Raw genomic sequence first — 25,894 nt, forward strand, 5'->3', positions numbered from 1 at the left:
TCTTCTTTAAAAACCCTGGGGTATTATGCTACTAATTCCAGAATCTAGGTGTGCTGGCACACTCCATTTTCCTCAAAGGCTAATGTACAGACCAAGGGAATCTTTAAAGATTTGCTTTGACCATGTGTGCTTCCTGACCTTAACTTAGTGCCTTACTGACTTCTCATGAAGTATGAAAGGTACGTATGCCAAGTGGCCTGCTGAGTGAATGCTGCCAGCCTCTGAAGGGAACTGGAAAACTGCGGCAGCATCGCCGCGATGAGGAACCAAGTGCCAGGGTGAAGAGAGGTTCTTACACGTGGGCTACCTGCCATGCATTAGAGACCCTGGCTCTGTATGGCCCACGGTCCCCATCCATCCACTGAGTGACTACTATAATTCCTCAGTTTTAACTGAATTAGTAGTGTGTGGAAAGTGCTATATAGAATACAATTTATTACCCAAATCATTTATTCATAAAGTGTTCTTGTGAATCCTATCCTGTTCTATAGCCTGCTGTGTGCTAACTGCTAGCAACAGAAATAGGAGTAAAACGTGGTCTCTGCTTTAGGAGATCACGTGAACACCCATAGTGCACCGTGACACGTATTAGAGAGGAAGCAGCAGTGGCACGTGGGGCCGGTGGCTGTCAGCTAGAGAGTAGACTGAGCACATCTCTTCTTAGCTCCGTGTTCAGTAACTTCGTACTGGTAGCTTGAAACCAGTGGTAGGGAAGAGAATTTATACCAACAAAACCTGCAAGTGCTATAAACCAGGGTCTTTTTTCCCCTGCAGTGAAGCCTTGTTAAATATTTACCACTGGAAGTAGATGTGAATAGTCTGGAGAAAAATATTCACCCAAATGGTGATAGTTGAAGGATCCTGAAGGATAAATAAGAGTTAAAGAGAAAGGAGAATTCTCCATAGAAGGAAGAGAATATTCAAGCATGTGGAGGCCGCAAGAATCCATGTTATGTTCAGATGATGGGTCAGAAGTCCAGTGTGAATGGAGTTTGCCCTCACTGGGGAAAGGGCAGGCTGAGAATGAGGAGAGAAGCAGGGCATGCCCGGGGCTAAATTGTAAAGGTTTTAGCATAGTAGCAGGGACAAATAAGAAGTTTAGACATTAGCATTCTTATCACAGAGGTACAGAGAACTTACTTTGCACTTACCCACCCCTCTTCAAAAAAACGAAAAGAGAAAGAAAGAAAGAGATGGACGGATGGTTGTATACAGGGACAGAGATGTGAGAAAGCAAATATAATTGAATGTTAATTGTAGAAAGTAAATGATGGGTACATGCATATTGACTATACAATTGTTTCAACATTCCTTTATGTTTGAAACATTTCATAATAAAATGTCAAAAAACCCCACTGTATTTGGAAGAAGCTTGGCTTTGAGGGAAAAGGGAGAGAGCAGCTTTAAGAAGAGAGGTCTCTCCATCCCTCCCTTCCTTCGTGTTATATGGGGGATGCATGAGTTTCCCAAAGGAGGCAATGAAGAAAAGTTCTCAGTGCAGTGACATTCACCCCTTCCTTCCTCCAACCATCTCCAGGGGGAAACTGGACTGGTAAGATAAGCCCAATTCAACAGATTCTAATTGCTATCAGTACCTTTTTGCAACTGTAAGACGTGATGATGAGCTGTCTAAAATTTTAATACATTGATAGATGCCAGGGGCCTGGGGGTGGGGAGGGGGAATAGGGAGTTAGTGTTTAATGGGGACAGAGTTTCAGTTTAGGAAGCTGAAATTTTCGGGAGATGGATGATGGTGAGAGTTGCACAACAATGTGAATGTCCTTAGTGCCACTAAACTGTACAGTTAAATATGGTTCAATTAGTATGTTTTATACTATGTGACTTTTACCATAATAAAAAACATTAGAAAATACATGCAAAAAATCTTTTTTATACTTGAATATCTTATAAAAGAGGAATATTTTCATATTATTAGAAGGTGAAAAAGGAGCTTGCAAAAAATTGCTTACTCTTTAATGGAAAATGTAGCAGAAAATTTCCACTTCATTATTATATTGGTTTCAAATGTTTTGCTATTATTTAGGCTTCTTTCTTTAAAGGACTTTTAACTAATACAAGTGTATCCATAGCATATATCTTTAAATGAAATATATTATATTAAAAGGAGTATATATACATTAACATTTCACACTTTTTCAAAAGAAAGATCTATTTTAAGAACTATATTTTGTTGGCAAACTTCAAATCTCTTAAACCTTTTAATTCAAATTCTGAGAAAATATTACAGAAAACTCACGACTTTTTCAAACTTTTAAAAAGATAACAAAGTTTATCTCTGTAAGAAACCTATTCTACTTGAAAGTAAAATTTTATTATGACTCATTATTTTTAAGCAGAGTTTAGACATGTCTCCAGATTTTATTTTTCGACACCATAGGGCAATTACTGAATTTGAATACAGGTTATTGATGGAACAAAGCATAAGGTGCTGAGATAAGAAATATCTTTTGTTGTGTTATATTAAAGACAAAAATTAGTTTGTTTTCCTTCCAAAATCAGCACTTTGAAATATGATATAATGCAAAGACAGAATATGTCTTCAGATACCTCTAAAACCTTGCATAATTGGTCTTTATGGCTCTTTACAAATGATGGTGAAATTATAAGTATACAGACTGTCTTATCTGGGAGAACACATATCCCAAATTGACCCCTATTAAGGCTATGAGGCCAAAACATGTACTATAATCCCCAAACCTTATTTTCTTGTCTTTTCTTTCTCTGACCTAGTTTAAAAATAACAGACCTTGAGCAACTATACCTCAACCAAGCAAGGCTATACAGAAATTACTTAAACATCTACGCAGTTTTGCCCTTGGCTGTGGTGAACTTGACAAGTGCTTCATTATATTTTTCTACGCCACCAAGCCCTTGAGTCCTGGGATTTAGGGACAGCACCATAAGCACTGAGAAATTGTGTTCATTCTGATGGACTGGCTTTAAAACTGTGGCCTTTACATTTTCTACTCATGCATCTACAAAAGTATATCCTCCAAAGAATACTATTCTCACCTCCAAGTTTAAATAATTGTAAGGAATATAATGTTGTAAACATTGCCATTTTAAAATGAAATGACTATACTACTCTTTTAAAAATCAATGGCATATAAATATCATAGCAATTTCATCCTACCATCATCCATTTAAAGAAAAAAATCCATGAACAAGACATTCATTGATATTTAGTCCTTTTTTCTTTGAAATTGCATTTCCATTTTCCTGATTTTACTTTAGTGAATTATATATTTATACTTTAAAATATTTTTATCACATTATACTTTGCTGCCAAAAATATGTTTAGAAATTTAAATGAAATGTGTTTTTTAAAATTTCCTGAGACAATAAGGCCCTAAGCCTTAAAAGTGCCTTTGTAATCAATATCAATTATTAGCAGTACATAACTGAGCTAAGTAGCACAAACATATGATAAATTTTTATGAATATTTAAAAAACATAGAAATATAATTTGATTGGAATGCATCCCTTAATGATAAAGATGGGAGGGCGGTTACACTGCCTTGATTAAGGAGACTTCCTACGCATTGAGTTTTTCCAACGTCTCTTTGTTTAGTACTCCAGGCAGTGTTCATAGAGACTATGTTTAGGGAGACCCATGCCTTTTTGTTAAAATGAGAGAAAAGCAACTGAGAAAGAAGAGGTGGGAAAGGAGAGGCTGCAGTGAGCCTTGCAGCTCAGATGAGTTCCCAGCCTGATCATTTTTAGGAATGAGGACATATGGAAACTGAGGATGTGAAAATAGATTCCCTTACTCCTCTTGAAACTTCTTTGGGTAACCCCAATGGTCCAAATATTCTGGCATGAAGACAGCTGCTCTATCAAGAATTAGATTAATCACTTTCTATAGGTGACAGTTGTTGGAAGATCTCCTTGACCAGCCATGACTTGAGAATCCTGCACTGCTGATCCATTTAGGGTCAGTGCCGGTTAAATCTAGTCCAAAGAGACTGGAGGTGCTGCCCCTCACATAATAGCTATATGAATGCTTATGTAGGTTACTCTATTAGGCAGAGAAAAACACCTTTAGGATAATAAATTTTAAAAATCTCTGTAAGAATTCATCTTTTTGAGGATTACAACCTAAAATATTTGGAATATCTTTCTAATTTTAATTCTAACAATAGCATATAGTACATATCCATAGGTGATAAAACTGGGACATAATGGCTACTCATTCCAAATCACTCCAAACCACATATTCTGAATTTCTTCCATATGCTTTTTCAGCTCAACTAAAATCTCAGCATGTAATAGCATCTACGATGGTGTGATATTTGGCATAAGGCTATTCTGTCTTATATGTCATTTTGAAAGCGACAGATCCTTGAAAAAATATATTTTTTTTGAATAAAAAGACTCTTCTGTGTAATGGATTTTCAAAAAGGCCAGTATAGCCTAGACAGTTTCTTCCACCTTCTCTTGTCATAAAACACAACTGGATTCTTCGGATAGGAAGTCTTAAAAATGTACAGACTACTCCCAAATGTCAAATAACTGTCATTATTTGGTTATCTTAAATATGTAGTTAAAAGATACTTTCGTTTCCAAGTGTTAATTTGATTCCATGGACTTTTGTTCTCTGAGACATTGCGTTCCATCTGTTAGATAATTCCTTGGTAGACTTGCAGAAATTGGCTATGAGCATAATTATAACTTGGGTAAAAATTAAAGACTTTAAGGTAGATTAGGAGGCTTCGTTGATTTTTCAAGAAACTATTATATATTCAGCCTATGTTTCAAGAAACTATCATATATTCAGCCTATGCCTTACAGAGGACATTTCAGTTTATTTATATTTACCAAAGTAGAAACTAATAGCATGTGAAATCTCATTTGGATTGAACTCTTTATCATAATAGAAATGCATCAAGTTTATAAACTGGCAATGAAAATAAAAGCAAAATGAAATGAAATAACAAAGGTCAAGCTAATAATGTAGATGTATTGTCTATAGGAGAAACAATCATAATGTCTGGATGTTTCGTCTGTCAGGATTATTTTGGGTATAGATGAGGATTTAACAGTTGAAAAAGGTATTTATTAAGGACCTAATTGTGCATACGTGCTAAATGCTGGAAGAAAGCATTTAGACCAGAATTTAATTCTGGACACTTATGGATTTAAAAATTTATCAAATAGTAGAATGATATTTAAATGTTATCTCTCTGAAATTACAGAAATTGAAGGAAAAAATAAACCAATACAGTAAAATATCATGTTTGATTGTCCCATGTGTTATACCCTAGACAGAAAGCTAATTGAGTACCATTTGACAGCACGACAAAAAAGCAGGCTGAAATACGTAACACTGCTCCAGTCGTCTGACAGCAGAGGATGGTCAAGGTGCTGGCATGTACTGAGCTGATCGGAAATAAAGCCACTCGAAGATCTTCTGATGCTATTCAAGAACTAGGCAGGGTGTTTTGTCAGTACAGGGGGGATGCAGTGAAGATTTTGCCCCAAAAGGTAAATAGGGAAATGAGCATTAGGTTCTGGCCAATGATCAGTGCACAGGCCTGCAGAGGCAACTGAAACAGACAGAATGGTTTCCAGGTCGTGAGACTTTAACATCACTGAAATATATTATTATCTTATCAGAGGAAAGGGATATGCCAGTCAAAAACTGTACTGGTCAGATACAGAGGCATAAGAAAGAAGAGAAGCCGAGGCAAACATCTGACATGTCTAGGGAAGTACTGTCCAGGGGCCAGTGGCCTTTCAGTGTTCTGGCCTTACAGCAAGACTTCAGATCATAAATACCTGGCTCATCGACTTCTTTTAAGACAAATGAATAAACTGGCATGTGAGAGGCAGAATAGCACAGTGGTAAAGAACTTGTGTTCTGGAGTAAAAGACCTATTGAGTCTCAGCTCCCCTATTTACAGGCTGTGCTACCTTGGATAAATTACTAAGCTTCTGTAAGTCTCACCTTCCTCATCTAAAAAATGAGGAAGGTTCTAAGTGCTTTATTTGTATTATTTCGCTTGGTAAGTTGTTGACCTAAGGTCATCAGCTGGGAAGTGGGGAGCCCAAACCAGGATTCATTACAGTAGCAGGCTGGTGATCTACTTCCCAGGTGGGTGGAAGAATTACCTAAGTTAATTCGTTCGGTCATTCTCAACATTCAACGAACACAAGTGCCAGGTACTGTGCTATATGCTAAAGCACTTAGCATAGATCATTGGTATACAATACTCAAAAATGTTTGCTCTTTCTGTTAAGAAGAAGGAAGTGCTTGTGCAGAAGTGCATATTCCAGTTCTTCTAACAGTTACATTTCTCACTGTAAATTACAAGGTTGATGGTGTGATCTTCATTAATATCACGCTGCCTCAGTTGGGGCCCCAGTCGTGTTTTGTGCCAACCAGGCTAAAGGCTGGGCCCCAGATGATGGCCAGTTCACTAGGGGAGAAGGGGAGAATCCAGGATGCTGCTGGCTTTGCTTTGAGGCAAAAAAACAGACCGCTTCACAAAGATGGGCTGACCAAAGAAAATCAAGATATCTGTTTCTTTAAAATTCTAAGAAAAATTGGAAGAAAGTTTCATAGCTTCTCGTAAGCTAGGAGTAAAGATGAAGGAATAAAAGGGATTTTTAGGAGAGCGAAAATAGATTACCCTCATAGAAAAATATTTTTAAACTTTAGATTTTCTGAGCATTCATTAAACTTTTTCATATGGCCTTTAAACCTGCCATCTGAGATCAAACAACTATAAAGAGAATGTTTTACAAACTTCAGACTTACAACGACTGTCTGCTGTTGTTCAATCAATTATTAATTATTCTCATATAAGTACAACCTTCAGATTAAGAAGTTGGACCCATAAAATGCTTTAGAACAAAGAGAAGCACGTAAGCTCTGCCAAAAACGCATGAAAACTGGATCTTATTTTCTTATGGTATCAATTTTCAGCAAGCTGACATTACCCCCTATACTTCTCTCTGTGAAGAACACTTCTTTCATATGTCAATTACCTCAACCTTGTGTGTGAGAAGTGAAGTTTTTCTGAAATATAGAGACATACATATACACAAAATCTTTGCCTTTGTTGAAAAAAGAGCGCTCTCTAATACCTTTCAAATAAAGAATACATTAAGGTTTATAAAGCCCATGCTTATTTCCCTTCTTAGTATACAACATGGACTTCCTTCTCAAATAAATTTTATAAATACATTTAATCCAAGTGTATGTTTAGATATGCAATAGCTAATGTTTAATATAAGTTGGCCAATGTCACCATAAGTTGAAGGAAAACTCAAATGCTACAAAAAAACAATGATTTTTAAAACTGTGAATATTGTATATGTGTATAGTACAGGTGTCTGTGGAATACAGTATAAACTTCTATTTTCTGCAAGCATTTTAGCCAATGGTGGACATTATCCAACCAATTAGCTCTAATAGGGAGATGACTGTTTTTTTAACATTTAGTTCGTTCTGCAAAGTCTGCACTTTTTTTGTTTTTTGCAGTACGCGGGCCTCTCACTGTTGCGGCCTCTCCCGTTGCGGAGTACAGGCTCCGGACGCGCAGGCTCAGTGGCCATGGCTCACGGGCCTAGCCGCTCTGCGCCATGTGGGATCTTCCCAGACTGGGGCACGAACCCGTGTCCCCTGCATCGGCAGGTGGACTCTCAGCCACTGTGCCACCAGGGAAGCCCCAAAGTCTGCACTTCTGTGCAATGTGAAAATTATGCCAGCTAATATAACTCATTTGTGCAAAATCATGTAGTACAATAAGAAGAGAAAGCAGTACTTTTAATGTCTATGTTACTGTATCATTTAAATTGGCAACTTAAATAGATTTTAATTATTGTAATCACATATAAGTCAGACTTGATGATACTGACTACAGTATGACGGCTAACCAGGTACCTTGTTTGATAGTCCCGGCCCCAAAATATCAATAGCCATATATATGATGGGAATTCATACCCTAGTACCTAGTAAATGTCTGTGTATTTTTTTAGACATGTTTCAGTTTTAATGATATACTGGATATAACTATTTGTTTCCTTTTTATAGCACAACCCTGATGAAAAAAAGCAGTTACCTGTACTATAAAGGGTACAGAGTACCAAGGATACGTTTATAGTGACGAAAATGATTTAGCCTCTAAATTACACATTGAAATATTAAGTAATTGAAAAAAATCAGCCATAAACGGGAAGGTAATTAACAAAAGCCTGACAAGCAACTACAAAGCCCTTTACAAAATACTGACTAATCTTTCTTTTTATAGATGTCATCCTTTCCTTTCTCCAATTACATCATGCAAAGTCAGTTATTTTTAAAAGATAAGAGAACTTAACACTGGTGAACTGATACCCATCTTTGCATATAATTTTCTGGAAAAATTATATGGATTTCTCAAACGGCCATACTTCTTAAAGCAGTAAAATACATAAAGTGCTTTTCTTTCCCTTGTCAGAAGTAGAAGAGAACGAGAAAGGTGTCCTTTATGTTTCCTCCTTCAGTTATCAAATATATTATCCCAATTCACACCCCTTCCTGCAAGCCTCTAAATCCTCTGTGAGACCAGCATATTTAAAATTGGTTTCTTATTGCACTAGACTCTCAGCTTAGTGAAGGCGGAGGCCATGTGTTTGTTTGCCACTGAATACACAGAAAAAGATATTTCATGAATCAATACTTTGACATGGAAATAAAAATATAATATAGAAATATAACGTGGTATCAAAATTAGGGTACTCTGAATTTTATTTTAGTTTTTGGCCTTCTAAAAAATGATTTCAATTTTCTATTTTAGCTATTGTAAAATGAAAACAAAGTTTGCTATTTGCCTCTTTTGAATAATCTGTTATCTGACAAAGTTATGCCCTAATATTTCACTTTCTGGTTTTCCGGTCAGACTTATATCTCAGTAATTTTTCTGCATTTGGTGCAAATATTTTAAGATGGCTGCTGCCTGAACTGTTCCATGATCCTGGTTCTTATGCTGTCTCCCTCATCACTCCTTTCTCTTTCACTTGTTTGCCTTTTTTCTCCAGCTTCATAAAGAAGGGATAATTTTACAGATTGGTCCTCAATTTTCTGATATTTCCTTCCACATCAGTAACTTTGGAGGCCTGTTTGACTCTTAGTAGATTCGGCTGTGACTTTTAATTCAAAGCCTCTGTCATCAGACCCGATTTTGTCCCCAGTCTCCAGGGTTCCATTTCCAAATCCTGCCTGGGCACTTCCAGAGTGATGTGTGTACTCAAACTCATGTCTGTCATTGAACTCTTTTCTCCCTGAAACGGATGAAGTTTTTCCGTAAGTGTTCTCATCCTCCTAGGTACTGAGGTTTGAACCGTCCAAATCCACTTTTGTTCCCTTTGCCCCACTGATACCATAGTTGTAAGCCCAGCTCTTTGGAATAGCTCCCTTTTCCTTTATTTATTTTTTGCTGTACGCGGGCCTCTCACTGTTGTGGCCTCTCCCGTTGCGGAGAACAGGCCCCGGACGCACAGGCTCAGCGGCCATGGCTCACGGGCCCAGCCGCTCCGCGGCTTGTGGGATCTTCCCGGACCGGGGCACGAACCCATGTCCCCTGCATCGGCAGGCGGACTCTCAACCACTGCGCCACCAGGGAAGCCTCCTTTTCCTTTTATTATTAACACTAACATTGTTCCGATCTAGTCACCTCAACTTTGAAATAGTTAAGTTCCTAAATTATACCCCAACTAATCCTTTGTTCTTTCTCCAAGCATTTTCTTGGGGAAAGTATTTGCTGTTTCTCAGACACTGCTTTTATGATGTTACTCCTCTGCTCACCAATGGCAGGTTATGCTTCAAAGTTGATAGAACAAGAATCATGTCGTCACAGTGCTGCTGAGGGCTCTTTTTTTGTATGTCTAAACATTTCTTTGTATTTTTTATATTAACATGTCATATTTTTTCTCCCAAACTGCCAATTATTATCAGACACACAACTTTTTTTCACATTGGGAACATGAAATATGAGATGCTGAAATGAGTTGCTCAGAAATGACAATAATTACAGCCACGGGAAGAGCTCTAAGCTAATGGCTCTTAGCGAGTGTGCTGCCAGAGGCACAAAGCAGAGGGGAATTTTAAAGATGAAATTCATCTCAAACATTCATCATGGCAAATATACACAGCTTCGGTAGAAAATGATATACCCGAACCCTATATAGTGGTATTCCTCAGGGACCCATAAGATGCCACGCTAATTCCCAACTTTGTACTTTAAAAAGTTCTGTATGGTTTTTTAAAGCTAAACAGAAAGCAGTGGGGAGACACTCTGGAACCCGTGATATTAGATCTGAAGAATTATCTAATAATTTAAAGCAGATGATGGGAGATAATTTTCTTGTATACAATTTAGATGGTTTCGTAGAGGCATGCAAAAACCTGCTCTGATCCCATATTCAGTGACTTGCCTGTGGTTAACATTAGGATAAGGCAAAAATGTGGATAAAGGATAAGAGTTCCACCATGTGGTTTGCTCCTTAGATGAAAACAGAGACATAAATTCTAATTTAATATTAAGTCTTTCCAGGGCAGCCTGAAACTATATTTGGCTTAAAATGTATTAGTTTTATTATTTTTTTCTTTCCTTTCTTATTCTACAGGATTTCAGTTTTACCTCCACAATTCTTTCCTGTTAGCCAGACTTATCACATATCATAGTTTCAAATATAACTTGTATATATATAGATAGATAGATAAAGTGATCTCAGAGTCTAAGATTTTAGAGCTAAAAGAAAGTTCCAAATAAATATTTCTAACTCATGAAACTGTCATTAGGTTTCTAATGCTTACTGCTCTTCCAGACTTCCTTATTATAACAATGAACAGTAAAGAAAGTTCTGTGATGCAGATTGCTTGATTTCTGTCAGCTCCCCCCAACCCCCTGCCAACACTTTGGGATCACTTACTAATCCTTGGTCTGAAATGAGTCTTCTTCCTTAATGAGAATCAACTACCAAATGAGATACATCTACTTGGATTTCTTCCTTCTTTGAAATGTTCTGGTGAATAACAAACCCAAATTGAAACCAGACTATCATTTTATCATCCAAAATCAGAAGTGGAAACAGGAATCAAAGACCCCAATACATATAAACTAGATCCTCAAAAGACATCACTTGGCATTAAAGTGCTTCAAAACTTTTCAAGATAAAAGAAGTTTAGTATTTTATTTTCAACATAAAGGAACCATCGACCAATATAAAACAGTGATCTTTTTCTAGATAGGCTATCAAATTCCTTTATTTGTAAGGCAGAAGCTAAGGAGGAGAGATTCATGACATGATTTCTACCCAGCAGAAGCCTAGGCGAGCCAGGAGACTCTTTGTCTGCTCAGATACAATACAATTTTTCACATTATCAAACGCATAACTTCTTGGAGTAAATTGAGGTTAACAGAGTAGCACAAAACTATTTTATTTGCTTTGACTTTCATGGCCTAATAATAATGTAAAAATCTTTTTTTGTAATTTTATGGATATTTAACAGAACGAACTAAAGTATAAGTTTAGCTATTAGTGTTGTTCTGTTAAAAACAAAAAAGCATCATGCTGTTTAAAAAAACAAAAATTCAAGCACTGGAATCACAGGTTGTGGAAAGTTCAAGAGCCTGAGAACCAGGCAGACATTGGTTTGAATCCAGGCTCCATTACTTCACTAACTCTGTGACCTTAGGTTTTAACCTCACTGCCCTGAGTCTGTCTAGCTTCATATGTAAAACTGGGATAATCATAGCACCTATGTCAAAAAGTTGTTTTGAGGGTTAGCGATAACATAAATAACCTAGAAAATTTCCTTAAAGTAAGTGATAGTTAATAATTACAAATTTTTGTTGGTCAAAAGGTACAATTAGTTAATACATATAAATGACTTAGAATGATGCCTAACACATAAGTGTTAGCTGCTGCCATCGTCACCGTTAAGTGGTAAAGGGGAGCTGACAGAACATAGAAAAGAAGCAAAATTAATCCCACACCTATACTCCTCAAGGATAGGAGGAGAATTTCTGTCTGCAATAGACTTTATAAACACAAAGAAGTCCACTTGATAAGATACACAGATAGGCATGGTCTGTAAAGGCACCATTACTACCTTGGATTTTGCAGCTTGATGTTGGATACCAAGCAAAATATTGAGAAGGGTTTGATAAGGACTCATCAAGAGATGGCTCCCCTTTAGAAAGAGCAGGAAGTGCTTTAATTAAGTCCTTTGATGTCTTCTGATTCCTGCTTTTACCTCTGGAGCCAACCACAAGCCCAGGAGCCTGATAGGCAGAGCAGAGGGCCAGCCCCCAGAGAGAGACAGACTCTGCAGGCTGCCTACAGGAGGAACAGGGTGGGAGAACTGGAACCTTTATCCTAAGGTTGAAAATAATATCACACAAAAAGGAAAAAAAAACTTAAATATATGTTCTCAATAAACAATTGTTCCAAAAAGAGTTAAAGAGTTCTGGGAAGATTTATGAGTTGTTCTTTGAGTACCTTTGAGGAAATCCATAATTTTTGTGCCGTGTTAAAATAAAGCACTAAAGAACATTTCTCATGATTTACTCCGAAATGTATAATATTCTAAGTTAAACATTTTTTTTTTTTTTTTTTTGCGGTACGCGGGCCTCTCACTGTTGCGGCCTCTCTCGTTGCGGGGCACAGGCTCCGGACGCGCAGGCTCAGCGGCCATGGCTCACGGGCCCAGCCGCTCCGCGGCATGTGGGATCTTCCCGTACCGGGGCACGAACCCACGTCCCCTGCATCGGCAGGCGGACTCTCAACCACTGCGCCACCAGGGAAGCCCTAAACATATTTTTTAATTAAAACTTTTACTTCTCTTTTCTTTTTTTTCCTTAGAGGGTAAATTTGTGAGATTTGAACTGAAAAATCCCATATTTTAGTCCTGCTGTTTCTCTGCAGGACTAACCTAAGATTTAAGCATGGTAGTAAGATTTCACTGGTCTGCTTAGAAAGAAAAACTTCTTCCAAGTGCCTTGAAAAGGACATGCACTCCTATCATTGGAATAAACAAGCTTAAAAGCAACTGCTGATGAGCACAGTATATTGACTGGAACTAATAATTTTAAAGCAGAGGAAGTTCCAAAATATATCCTTTCATGTAAGTGACTGAATGGGTGGATAAAGAGAACTCACTATAAGTGAAGTAAACACTGAGGTGGTCTTGGTAATACTACTTGCACTGTTGAAATGTGCTGATACTTTTGGCTATAGGACCTGGAAGCACACAGTAGGTACTCAATATATATTTGCTGAATGAGTGGGTTAACATAATTACAATTATATGCAGGTTTACTTATTCTATTGAATATACCATATGTTGTATATTTAGTATGTTGTCTATACTATAATTATTGGTCAATAAACCTGACTAAAACAGAGATCTGTTAACAGAGATGCATCACTGCATTAATGCTAATTAATCTTTCTTTTGAGGAATAACAGGAACATAGTGAAAGGCATCTACTGCAAAATGTCTGTTGACTTTTAAGATTTAGATTCCACCAGATTAGTATTCTTTCCTGAGGAAAAAATAGCCTCTTCCTAATCTTTCACTGGGAAGATTAATATCTCTTAAATGATATCACTACCCTGGAAAAGTTAATGATGGTAAACTGTGGCTATAACATATGAAACATCTAGAATCTGGATAAAGCACAGAATATCCATTGAGCTTCTGAGTATTTTAAAATATATCAATATATTTACTTAAGTAAGTTCTTACTTAAACCATGAGATGGTAGGAATAATTGTACACTTTAAATTTACCTAAGTATATACTCTATTTACGTGAGCGTACGGACACTTTTACTTTACTTTTGCCTACAGAGTTAGGTATTCTGCATTCATAGATGTGACCTGTATTAAGCCCAAGTAAATATTAAATCATGCTGTTCAGATAGTAACTTTTGGCAAGGGCCACATTCTTGCTTCATTTTACCCAAGTGCAGTTTTTAAAGGTAAAAATTTTATCAATTTAAACTTGCCACAATATCTAGTTTCCACTGCTACCTTCCCCCTTTACTTATTTTATTGATATTATAATGTTTACGCATCCATCTCTCTAACCAGACTGCAACTTCTTCTTAGGTCTTTAATGCATTTTGGAATCCCGAGTGCCCTGTGCAGAGCAGGTACTTAGTAAATGTTTATGGAAGTGAACTTTGCACTTTCCTCCTCCAACTACATTTTTTTGTAAGTTTCCATTCAGTTTGGGGTCCTTTTGTAAGACCCAGAGTCATTTTTTCTATCTTCATTCACCTCATGAATCTTTTGTCTTTTATAGAAATGTATTCTTCAAGGGTAACTGAATACCAAATAGTATCTTAAAAAACAACAATAAAAAACCTCATAGCTTATTCATTAATTATTATAGGCATGAAAAAATACTGGGGTTGACATAAATACCAATATACCAATGTGTAAGTATCTTTTATCATAGACACCAAAATTTGAATAATTGACAGAAACAACCTCACTAAAAGAGCCAAAAAACTCACTTAGCAATGTGAGCTACCGAAAGATGTTTATTAAAGTAGTTCACAGCTTCAACTATGTTTTCAGGGTAAGGGGGAAATTCTCTCAAGTTTTTTCTTGCATTTTTTCAAAGCAACTAGAAAATATAATAATATCTTTCATTCTCAGCAGTATGTTATGATTTACACATCTAAATCTTAGAAATTTATTCTTAGGGTTACCTACAAGACACCAAGTAATTACTTGGCAAACAGCATTAGCACAAAGGCTCGAGGCTCTTACCATCAAATCCATCTTCCTCTGACCCCAGTTCATCATCTGAGCAGATGTTGAGGACATTTACCAGCATCTCAGTCACTAAAGAGAAAAAGGAAAGAAAGAAAGAAAGGAAAAAAAAGTCTACATTTTCTACTATAACCTTAATTATTACCCTGGCACTGTTAATGACCAGGCTTAGCAATAACAATCTTACCTATATTGAAGATGGAATTTCCTGTAAGTAGTTTCTATAAAATTCAGACCATAAAAGATAACAGGCTTTGTATTTCTATGCAGACTTTATATTTTTAAAATCATTAGCTCATGCCTACAAAATCTAATGGTAACATTTACCAGCTATAGGTCAATAGACAGTGGACAAAAGAAAAATGTGGATATGAATATACTATAATCCATGAAGGAGAAAATGGTTACTTTTGAATTTTTATTTATTTGTACAATGATGCTGCTAGATTTAGACCAGATTACAAACTTTATGTTCATAGGGATCGAGTGAATGCTAGATCTCTTTTTTAAATGTTTTAGTCCCCCAGAGAACCCAGAATAGTGATAGAAATGTGGTTTTGTGTTTAAGAAAAACTGATGATTTATGAACTAATATATTTGAGGTAGTTGTGAGAATATTGATTTTAAAAAATGAATGTGTTGATATATATATATATATATATACACATACATATACATATATACACATATACAACATTAAGCTTCATTTTCAAAAAGGTTTTACAAATGAAGCTCAGGTAAGTTTAATGAGAAATTTACTTGAGTAAATAGATTATAAGAGGGCTGTATAAAAGCATTATACACAGAAAATTAGTACTGCAACACTTTACACTAAGTTACATGTTATTTGCATTGAACGCTTTAAAAAATTAGGTTGGGTTCTATCACGAATGTGAAAAGAAGCCTGTCCACTATTTCTTCAAGAGTTACTTTTTAAAATCAGTGTTCTTCTAGCATTGAAGATATATGATAAAGGGTAAAACTTCATTGGAGCCAACGTTAACTCAGAGCTTCAGTTTAATTATCAAAAGTAAATTATGTACACACTGTTATATTTAAAATGGATAACCAGCAAGGACCTACTGTATCGCACAGAGAACTCTGCCTCAATGCTATGTGGCAGCCTGGATGGGAGGGGAGTTTGGGGGAGAATGGATGCATGCACATCTGTGGCTGAGTCCCTTCGCCTGTGTACCTGAAACTATCACAACATTGTTAACTGGCTATACTCCAGTATAAAGTTAAAAAAAAAGAGAAAAAAACGTAAATTATGTACACGAATATATTAATACATTCTTTTATAACAGATGTTCAAAATCTGAATAATTAATGGAAACAACCAAAATGAAGGGTGTTCAAGGGTAGTTGTCAGGATTCTCAGTGCTTCTGTGTCCATGTTGTGATCTGATGGGTGCAAGGAAGTGGTGACATGGAATAGTACTGGGAACATTTATCAGAAAGTATTAAAATTTACTTTTGACTTATTCTGGTGTTGAAAGGGAAGACTTCTTTGCTGACAATTCATAGATTCTCGGGTTTAATTGTTTATAGAATATTTAAAGAAAAAACACATTGACTGTAGGAAAATAAATACTACACATATTAATATATTACACGTATGTATTAATATAAACAAACAAATGTTTCAGAAGAATGTACAGCTTTTCTCTAAAATCCCCCCATAAGACATCATTTTTCTGAAACACGTGCAAGCTCTTATGTTTACTACAGTGCACGTTCACCTTCTCTGTGATGCTCAAGATGTTGCATGAGGAATGATCCAGATTATCACCATTAAACCTCCTGAACTGAAAACTCAAGTTCAGTGGGTGCAGGCCTTTCCTCCAAATTTTTGCTGAGGTTTAGGTCAAAATATAAAAACCAAATAAAGGGAGAAGGAAGGAAAGAAGGATAAGGCCAATTCTTCTGTAAACCTGGGGCATGCTAATAACTTTTTAAATGTAAATTTGTCTCACCTTATACTAATGGCCACTATATTTAAAATGAACTATTTTTTTGTTATTGTACATGTTGTGTTTCAAAATACTGTAGCCACTAATCACTTTCGTACAATGATTATTATTAACATCAGAAATGTGAGGAAAGCATGGTTATCGCAAACTTTTAATTCGACCAGTAGTCTATAAAATAAAATTATACTTTTGAATTATAATGCGAAGGGGTAAGAAAAGAAGGTAGCCATTATAGCTTGAAGCCAATCAAAACTATGAATCTGTTATTTTTTAAAGGGTTGGATTATTCTAATGAGGTTATATAAATTATCCTAATATTCCTCACTTCTTTTATTTCCCCTTAATTCCACTCATTGCATGTTGTTAACAGCATATACAGTGACATACTTTCAAATCACTGCTCCTACGGTAAAGCTTGTGAGTTTTACTGGTTAGGCCGAAGTGTTTCTCTTTCTGACTGTTTCATGGTAAAAAAGGCTGCATTACCTCTCCTTCCTTCCCATACCATTTCATTAAGAACATCTCAGGATTCCACAACATACCTTTTTCCCCAACAAATGGCAGGGACCAAGTGAAAACATCCATGAAATTTGGAAGCCAGTATGGATGAGGAGAACAGTTGAATTGCCTGATATTCATGACATTGTTCTCATACTTCAATACTGCAGCTGAAGAAAACAAAAAGAAGGACATTAGATTCACAAGCACATATTTCTGCTTCTACACATGGCTTGAGTTGATCAAGAAAATTCAACTATATATTTGACTTAAGTTCCAAAACATGAAGGCAAACAGCTTCATTGGTCATGAATGTTTATTTAGTTATGGATTTAAACTTCATTCAGTGTAGTATCTAACTGCACAATGTATAAATACTATACATGAAATGGCATTATAGTTTGGCAAATATCTATATAAGATAGTTAATCAAATGTCAGGAATTGGATCAAGCCCCTTTTGCAGCCAAGAACATTTTAGTCTTTTTTTTTTTTTTTTTCTGTGGGCCTCTCACTGTTGTGGCCTCTCCCGTTGCGGAGCACAGGCTCCGGACGCGCAGGCTCAGCGGCCATGGCTCACGGGCCCAGCCGCTCCGCAGCATGTGGGATCTTCCCGGACCGGGGCACGAACCCGTGTCCCCTGCATCGGGAGGCAGACTCTCAACCACTGTGCCACCAGGGAAGCCCCCCATTTTAGTCTTATTTAATACCTGGTGACACGAATAAAAGTGGCATAGCTAAGTTAGTGTGATATAATTTAATAATATCCTTAAATATTTGAACAGAATTTACATCTATTGTTTTTAAAGCACACTTTTTTCCAGTACAACTCACAACAGTTGTACAACTCACAACAGTTGTACAAAATAGTTTAAATTAGACTGCACTCCTGACTTAATAAAGTAAAATGTTTGGACTGAATCCTGCCTTAAATAATATGCCGATGTTGACTCCACCTTTGACTTCTGAAAAGGATGCACCATCCTCAAAAATGGGAAAATCAATCTGCCTGCTTCACTCTGCTTTGCCTGGTATCTGTAGGTTGGACACACACTCACATGGGATGTTACGCTTGCAGAGATGTTAAGAGCATGGCTAGTCTCACTTCTAACCAGGTTCAGAACCTCATCTATAGCAATCGGGACACAGGGTGAGCAGGTGTCCGTGAATACTTTCAATGAAGCAAAAGCTACCTGTTTTAATAGGGTCATCTCCTCTACGGATAGACGATTTTAAGTTGTAGGAAATTCTCAGGGGGAATTTAAACCTTCTTTACTACTTACTGATCCTAGTTCTGCCTTCTGGAAAAATACAGATCAAGTATACTTCTGTTTCTAAATGACAGTCCTTTAAATATTAAGAACAATACTCTCACACTGTACCTTGCTGAGTTTTGGCAAGATTTTACTGTTATTATCCTATCATAGCATGATTAGCATTATATTAGCAGAAACTATTGAACAGATCCTAGATGCTGTCAAATGAGCTTTTCTTGGTTTTGTTTGGCGGTTTAAAATATAGAAAAATTAATCATCTCATGACTTTTTAATTTTTGGACTGACTTTTGTATGTGGAAGATGTTATAGCATGTGATTGCTATGCATAAAGATATCCCTTAAAAATATATATTTTTTTGAAAAGCTCCTGGGAGTTTACTGGGTTTGAGCTTTGCACGAACGTCTGCACTAATATCTTACTCAACTACTTATCGACATCTTTAACATAACGTTGCTTTCATAACTCTGCGTTTTCCTTCCACCTGGAATGTTTTCTCAGAAACTCTGAATTTCCAAATTCTTCCCATCCTTCGGTGCCCAGCCCAAACACTATCCCCTCTGTGAAATCGTTTCTGATTTCCTCTGGTGGATGTCTCTCCTCTGAATTCCAAAAGCCCTTGACTTACAGCTCTATTTGCATTTATTATTCAATTTTGATCACAGCTATTCTAAGTGTATATGTATATATCCAACGTCTCCCTACGGCTGTAAGGACAAGTACCATACAGCAGGCTCTCTATCTTTATGTTCCATATACCACCTTCTTAGCACAGATGCTCAGAAGCTAAGGATACATCTTGGTATTTTCCCTATAATCTTTTTCAAGAAAATTCTTCCTAATGCCTTTGACCCTTCCTCACATGAGACCACTTCTAGAGCCTTTCCCCCATCTTGCTTATCCTATTCTGGATGTATTCCACAGCAGCAATGCTACTGTTAAAGTGTGGCTCAGAACTAACAGAATCTTGGTGGGGTCGATCAGTGCAGAGCACGGGAAGGATGTATAGTTTTCTGTGATTTGCATACTACATACATCATATTGCAGCTGAATAATAAAGTGGATGTTTTCAGCAGCTTGAAGTTAACAAAAATCATACTTGAGAACAGTGAGGTTTTTTCCTTTGAATCATATTTCAGGCTGACCAACCCAGTTCCAGGGAACAGAATCACAGATGGTTTGGGGACAGGAATTGCAGATAATGCAATCCACACTGATATGGAGGGAGTTAACTGTCTTCTTCCCATGGAATGCTGAATCCCGCATACAATTCTGTAAACCTGTTCATCTTTGCATTATCCTATCATTTATGTGATATGTCATTTGGCCTAAGGATACATTCACATAGTATCAGAAACATGCAAAATGAAAAACTCATGGCAAATTACAATACCAATACTTGGGATCTGCCAGATGGGAAAGGTGAAGTACTTCCCGCTTTTGCTAACTGCTCCCTGAGCACCGGCTTCATGGAAAAGGTCTTTACCATTTTTGAATACTGCATATTATTAGCAGAAATGGATCCTCCCATCTTCAAAAGGATCTCTTAAGTTTCTAAGTCATCTTTTTGAAGAGTAATTTCTCCTCTAAGTCCACTCCCCCACTTTTTATTAGTGTTAGGTTGGTACAGTAGGAAGAAGGAAAGTAAGTGTTATAACTGACAGTACCCCAGATGAAAGAGAGAGGCTTTCTATAATATGTCACTTAAACCTTACCACAAATCTGAGAAACAGATGTGACTGCCCTCATGTTATAAACTAAGGATTTGAGGTCAAGAAATGAAGTGACTTTCTTAGGATCATGCAACCAGGAACTAACTGGAAGATATCACTCCTATTCAAACTCAGCTTCTACTGACACCAAATCCATTCCCTTTCCACCACACCCTCTCTCTCTCCTAAATTATAAATGTATGAATTCTAGTCCCAGCTGTTATACTAATTTAACTTTGAATATGGTATTCATAATTAAAGAGGTTTTAGCTTTTTGCCAAAATACATGTTTGAGAAAAGTGAAATAGGATGCACATTCACAAGTGTGGATAAGGCTTGTCCACAATAGATAAAGCAGAAGCTCTGTTTTGTAGCTGGTGAGACAAAGCATTTATTCATTCAACATTGGCTCAACCTAATTTATCTGCGTGCCTACTGATAAAGCAGATACTGTTTACAGATTTTTTTTTTTGTTTATTAACAACAGAAATAATACCAGTTAACAGCAGCTACGTTTTCTAAGCATCTGCTCTATACCAGGCACTATATTTGGTCTTTTATAATCACAAATCTTTGCAATCTCTCTCAAAAGTGATTCTTACTTGCATTTTCAAAATAAGCAGAGAGGTTATTTGCCCAAGGGCACACACGAGAAGCAGCAAACTTCAGTTTGGGTTTGAACCTGAAGTGCCTCAACTTTCCAGTATTCCACAATATTCTCACCCTTCTCCTTCCACATTTATTCTTTTTTTAAAAAAAGGAGCACTGGACTGGAAGGCCAGGCGCCCAGACCGAGAGATGGATTCTGTCATGAATTATAAGACACATGGTCACTTGATGTCTCTATGTCTAAATTACCTCACCTCACTACATGGCTTTATCCAGATAACTTACACGACCTCTTCCAGACCCAAATGATGTTCACAAACTTCTGCAGCAAAGATCTCATCATTAACACAAAGACTGACGAATATTCTCAGTAATTCTAAGAGGCTATTAATAGAACTTTATTCTTATTTTTCTATAAAAACAAAAATAAACAAATGGGACCTAATGAAACTTAAAAGCTTTTGCACAGCAAAGGAAACCATAAACAAGATGAAAAGACAACCCTCAGAATGGGAGAAAATATTTGCAAATGAAGCAACTGACAAAGGATTAATCTCCAAAATTTACAAGCAGCTCATGCAGCTCAATAACAAAAAACCAAACAACCCAATCCAAAAATGGGCAGAAGACCTAAATAGACATTTCTCCAAAGAAGGTATACAGATTGCCAACAAACAAACGAAAGAATGCTCAACATCATTAATCATTAGAGAAATGCAAACCAAAACTACAATGAGGTATCACCTCACACCAGTCAGAATGGCCATCGTCAAAAAATCTACAAACAGTAAATGCTGGAGAGGGTGTGGAGAAAAGGGAACCCTCTTGCACTGTTGGTGGGAATGTAAATTGATACAGCCACTATGGAGAACAGTATGGATGTTCCTTAAAAAACTAAAAATAGAACTACCATACGACCCAGCAATCCCACTACTGGGCATATACCCTGAAAAAACCATAATTCAAAAAGAGCCATGTACCACAGTGTTCATTGCAGCTCTATTTACAATAGCCAGGAGATGGAAGCAACCTAGGTGTCCATCGACAGATGAATGGATAAAGATGTGGCACATATATACAATGGACTATTACTCAGCCAGAAAAAGAAATGAAACTGAGTTATTTGTAGTGAGGTGGATGGACCTAGAGTCTGTCACACAGAGTGAAGTAAGTCAGAAAGAGAAAAACAAATACCGTATGCCAATACATATATATGGAATCTAAAAAAAAAAAAAAATGGTCATGAAGAACCTAGGGGCAAGATGGGAATAAAGACACAGACCTACTAGAGAATGGACTTGAGGATATGCAGAGGGGGAAGGGCAAGCTGGGACGAAGTGAGAGAGTGGCATGGACATATACACACGACCAAACGTAAAATAGATAGCTAGTGGGAAGCAGTCGCATAGCACAGGGAGATCAGCTCCGTGCTCTGTGACTGCCTGGAGGGGTAGGATAGGAAGGGTGGGAGGGAGGGAGACGCAAGAGGGAAGAGATATGGGGACACGTGTATGTGTATGGCTGATTCACTTTGTTATAAAGCAGAAAGTAACACACCATTGTAAAGCAATTATACTCCAATAAACATGTTAAAATAAATAAATAGCTTTCATTTAAAAATGCAAGTGCAATAATATATATTCTTTTTTCTTCAGCCACATAAAATACTCATGCAAATATACTTCTCGAATAATCTTACATTAATGTATGAATTTTGATTTTTTGCATAAATATATATGTTGCAAAAATACATGAAAAACATTAAACCAGAACAGTCCCAAATACTCCGTCATGAAATTCACAGTTAACGTTTCATCTTCCACCCCTGCCACCTTCCTCTGACTGCCGCTGGAATTACAGAACTCAACTGAGCCCTAACAGGGTGCTCTCCTCTGAAGTACTTGAAAGATGTTTATCTCCAGTGCATATAAATAATACAAATGGTTGTACTTCAAGAATCACTCGAGACCACCTCCTGAGACCTTGTCTGAGAAATAGAGAGAGGAAAAAAGAACAAAGTCTACCATCAAGGAACTCCTCTATTCCGCTGGCAATACACATGACCTCATGTCCTTTACCAATTGTATCAGAGGCCCGGAGAGGGATTATGACACATATACGGGCCTTAGGTTATGAACCATTGTTCAGAGCAGACCAGACAGCACAGAAACAAATGCTCTTTTGTTGCACACACAGGGATGAAGGATAGCCAGAAGAAATTTGGTATAATAGAAAGAATATTAATCCCCATGAATCTGGAGACCTGACTGCCAGTTCTTTCTCTGATGTCAAAATTATGGTTGCAAAATTATGCAATTAGTTGGTCCCATCATGCTTATGTAAAAGATATAAAAGTCAGTGATAAAGAGACTGCTCCGGGCTTCCCTGGTGGCGCAGCGGTTGGGGGTCCGCCTGCCGATGCAGGGGACACGGGTTCGTGCCCCGGTCCGGGAGGATCCCGCATGCCGCGGAGCGGCTGGGCCCGTGAGCCATGGCCGCTGAGCCTGCGCGTCCGGAGCCTGTGCTCCGCGACGGGAGTAGGCCACAGCAGTGAGAGGCCTGCATACCGCAAGAAACAAAAAAGCAAAAACAAAAAAAAAAAAAAAAAAAAAAAAAGAGACTGCTCCTACTAGGAAATAGGGAAGGGGCACTGGACCTCTATTATTTCTAATGATACCACAAGGCCATCTGAATATAGTGAAGCCCGAGAAAGAGAATCTAGATCTTAATTCAATCCTCCGTCTATCAAAGCATGCATAAATTGCTAGGCCATATCCAAATCTGTAAATTAAAGGGGTCTCTCCTACTTTTTAAAATTAAAAATTTTGATGAGACACAAAAACCAATAGTTCACAAAAACTTGATAACATTTTGCAGCATCTTCTTTACAACTGCCATCATCAGGGAAGCTGATGACAGAGCAGTACATGACAAAAATAGAAAGGTCAAAGAGAGCTTCCAGTTTAAGAGAAGTTATCAAAATATTGCTAGCAAGATGCATTGACGAGCTCACCGAACCATGGGTTCAACACATTCCAAGTCGATTTTAAGAGGAACACAGAGCTCTTTTTCTGAAAGTCTTCAGATTAGTAACTGTAATGTTCCCTACATACCTCAGGCATTCTCAACACTACTAGGGCAGTTCTAAGATAGAGGAGAGAAGAGCTCAAAAGAAGGGAAATGATAAATTTTATTCTTTTCACCCTTCTGCTAACGTTTTTATCTCAACTCGAATTGACAATCCACTCCCCACTTCAAAAGATGGGACAGAGGGACAGAAAAGAAACAAAGATGAGAGGAAAGCAAATAGAATCCCTGGAAGCCATCCAGAAAAAGCGCAAAAAAAAAAAAAAGCACAATAGGCCCAGGATGTTTTTTCCTTTCAATTCTTCCACCCTCAGATACCCTGGTAGAAAACGTAGCATCAGTGTGTTCTTTTGGCAAAGTCCTACCATCATAGAAGGAGACATGATAGTTTGATGGATAAAATTCTTGAGGTAGGACTATGTACTCATAATGTCCTTTGGCAGAATTTTAAGATTATGTTGGTATGCTGCATGAAAGGGTCTTCTCTCTGGGAGAGATGCTACAGATTTTTAAAAATCTATATGTTCCCATAAAGATTACTTTGGGGAGGGTACAAGTTTCGTTTAAAAACTTGAGAAGATATATATGTACATTCACATATATGCATAGTTATTGTAGTACCTGTTATAGCATCTATAAACACAATCTCTACGATTCCTTCCATTTAGAAATTTGACTTCTCACTCCTGTTTCCTTTTTTTTTCTTCTCAATGTCCTATACTTGCCTGATGGATTCTGTTTTAAGAAGATTCCTTTTTTTTATTGTTAGTGACCTAGGTAAAGGGCATGACCTAGTTCAAAGGAAATTTACCAGTTCATGAGGGTTACTGTATTTGGTGAGCAAGGGCTACGCTTGTAACTCACTTTTACTCTATGGCTCATAAGGTTAGGCTCAAAGTAAGTGTTCAAGGCATTTATGAAGACAGATTTCAAGTCTTCAATTTATAGGTAATTTTCAGGTAATTCTGTCATAATGATATTTTTCAGCATGGGTTTCTTGAGAAATTTAATGTTTAAATTGCTCAATTCAGTACTTACCAGAGTGTATTTCACAGACATATGCTCAGCAACTTCTACACAATGACTGAATTTCAACCAACCTGAAATATCTTAGTATTACTGGATACAAACAGTAGTTATATATAATTTTCTTGAAGGTATGAGCTAATGATTTTGTACTTATTGAAAGACACGTGTGTGTGTTTTACGTGTTTCTGCATATAATCCTTTTACGCCCACATCTAACCCTTGTTCCTCCTCTTACCTTGTACATGCCTCTTTCACGGCACCTACAACACCTTCTTTAACTTTGTCACAAGTCTCCTACATAAATGTGGATGATATTATCTTACATGAAGGAAGGTGACTGTACTAGATATATCTATTATCTGAGCCAATCTTATGGTTATGTGTGTGTGTGTGTGTGTGTGTGTGTGCGCGCGCGTGTATGTATGCATGGGTGTGTGTTATGTGTTTCCCTTCTCAATACTGCATTAGTAAATTCTGAATCAGGTATTATTCAAATACAGAATTTTGAGTAAAGTAAGTGGAAGGCAGATGATAGAAGGAATGAGGAAGGCATAGATCTCTCTTCTTTTTTTCTTTTATTGTGCTTTGTACCATACCTGGCACATGGTTGATGCTCAACAGTGTTGGCTGAAGAAAAGATCTAATGAAAGGAAATAGAGAAAAGAAAGACAAGATGGAGAAAGAGAGGAAGGAAAGAAAGAAGGCAGGCAGGCAAAAAAAAAAGAGAAAATAAAGAAAAATTTAAAAACATAAAACATGTAACTTGTCAGGACACTAAAAATGTAACTAACCACATATGAACAGAAGTCTGAAGGGTGCTTGAAAGAATTTGGGAAAAAGGTAATATGTCACTTCAGAGGCTAAACTCTGTTTTAAAATTGTAAGATTCTAAAATAGATAAGAGTGGAAATAATAT

At 37.1% G+C, this 25,894-nt stretch overlaps 1 protein-coding gene across 2 annotated transcripts in view; it reads right to left on the bottom strand.

Annotated features, from left to right (window-relative positions):
• The window catches only part of PPP3CA (protein phosphatase 3 catalytic subunit alpha), a 298,887-nt gene that overhangs the window by 16,093 nt on the left and 256,900 nt on the right, over window positions 1–25,894 (bottom strand). For both annotated transcript variants that reach the window (XM_065877944.1, XM_065877945.1), the window contains exons 9-10: window positions 17,312–17,437; window positions 14,794–14,868 (exon numbers count right to left, since the gene is read on the bottom strand). In XM_065877944.1, the coding sequence (XP_065734016.1) occupies window positions 14,794–14,868; window positions 17,312–17,437 (201 nt within the window). The remainder of the gene's footprint in view (window positions 1–14,793; window positions 14,869–17,311; window positions 17,438–25,894) is intronic.

The sequence above is a fragment of the Phocoena phocoena genome, chromosome 5 (genome assembly GCF_963924675.1).
Source record: "Phocoena phocoena chromosome 5, mPhoPho1.1, whole genome shotgun sequence".
Lineage (NCBI taxonomy): Eukaryota > Metazoa > Chordata > Mammalia > Artiodactyla > Phocoenidae > Phocoena > Phocoena phocoena.